Source organism: Sinocyclocheilus grahami, unplaced genomic scaffold (genome assembly GCF_001515645.1).
Source record: "Sinocyclocheilus grahami isolate Dianchi unplaced genomic scaffold, SAMN03320097.WGS_v1.1 scaffold8645.1, whole genome shotgun sequence".
Taxonomy (NCBI): domain Eukaryota; kingdom Metazoa; phylum Chordata; class Actinopteri; order Cypriniformes; family Cyprinidae; genus Sinocyclocheilus; species Sinocyclocheilus grahami.
Window position 1 is genome coordinate 1 of NW_015512163.1, and position 1,373 is coordinate 1,373.

General features: G+C 41.4%; 1 protein-coding gene across 1 annotated transcript in view; it reads left to right on the forward strand.

Moving 5' to 3' along the window:
* The first annotated feature begins 730 nt into the window (after window positions 1-730).
* The window catches only part of LOC107578069 (glutaminase kidney isoform, mitochondrial-like), a 6,833-nt gene continuing 6,190 nt past the window's right edge, over window positions 731-1,373 (forward strand). Inside the window, exons 1-2 of the mRNA XM_016264062.1 lie at window positions 731-789; window positions 1,164-1,334. Of these exons, the coding sequence (XP_016119548.1) occupies window positions 731-789; window positions 1,164-1,334 (230 nt within the window). The remainder of the gene's footprint in view (window positions 790-1,163; window positions 1,335-1,373) is intronic.

Here is a 1,373-nt window from a genome sequence, read left to right on the forward strand (position 1 = left end):
CTCTACACTGCTCAAAACTCGCGTTTGAATCGTCAGTGGCACATTTTTTTATATAAAAAACGTACTTACAGTCAGAACAGCCGGAATTGTAGTCTACTCTCCCAGGATCAGGAAACAGTCCTGCATAAAATGTGCTGCACACATCTGAATATTTGGGTTGAACTGTTCTGGAACAGTGTTGTAAATACAACTTAACCACTGATTTCTAGTTGTGTCCATGGCGGCGGCGGTGGCAACAACAATACTACAGCGAGAATAAAAGTTACACCTTTCTTTGCGTGAACATTTGGGCGGCGTTATGCAAATCTTCCCACACAGTGAGGTAGATATGTGGGGTGTGTTAGAACGAGCCGTTTTAGGTAGGCGTGGCTGACTCTTAACTTTTATAAAGAATATCTCTTTGGATTTGAGACTTTAGTCTTTGCAACTTTACAGATCTTCTTTATGCACCAAGAGCTTGTAACACTCCAAAGAGAAAGGACAAATTTAAATCGCATCATATGACCCCCTTTAACTTCTGCATTTACATCTGCAAGATGTATTTTGAGTGTTTGCTCGTCTGTAATACGTTTCCTATCAGATGTCAAATAGACATTTAGAAAATGTCTTTAAGATGTTTATTACTTATATGTAACACTGACATCTTAAAGACGTCTATCAGATGTTTGTAGCCTACACAGCAGATGCTTTCCAGATTAAGCGATCATTAGCAGACATCTTGCAGACGTACATGTGCTATCTGGGAATGCAGACGTCTAATAGACGCCTTCGTGATGTACGTGTGCTACGGTATCATTAAGTCCCGGAGCTTCTCTTTTTTTACCAGATCGTTTGAATGAAACAATTGTCGAGGACATGCATTTAAGCTTATAAACGTCTCAAAACGTGCATGCTGTCTTAACATCATGACATGAGGTGGCTACTCCCCTCGATGTTTTAACAGTGAAAGTTATCCAGTAATCTGACAGAGAACTTTCCGGAGACGTCAGTGTTGATGAAGTGCCTCTGAAGTGCTCACCGGATTCCACGCGCACCTGTTCACGAAGCTCAAAACAAACCGGCCGCACGCGACTCTGGAGACACGGAATAGTTTGACTTCCCCCTTTTAACGCTTTAAACTTTGGATTTTGTCTTATGAGATACTGGAAAATGATTTCTTTCAGGACCCTACGACTGACTAATGTGGGAGTTATTGGCTCACTGGCGAAACACATCGCAAAAAGCAGCTCAGCGTGTCACAATGTGCTGAGAAAGACGTTCAGTTTATCTTCGAAGATTCACGCGAGCCAAGAATTGATCGCTCCTGCTTCCGCGGAACAACCTACATCAAAAAAGTGAGTCACTTCTACAATAAATGAAATAGTATATAAAAA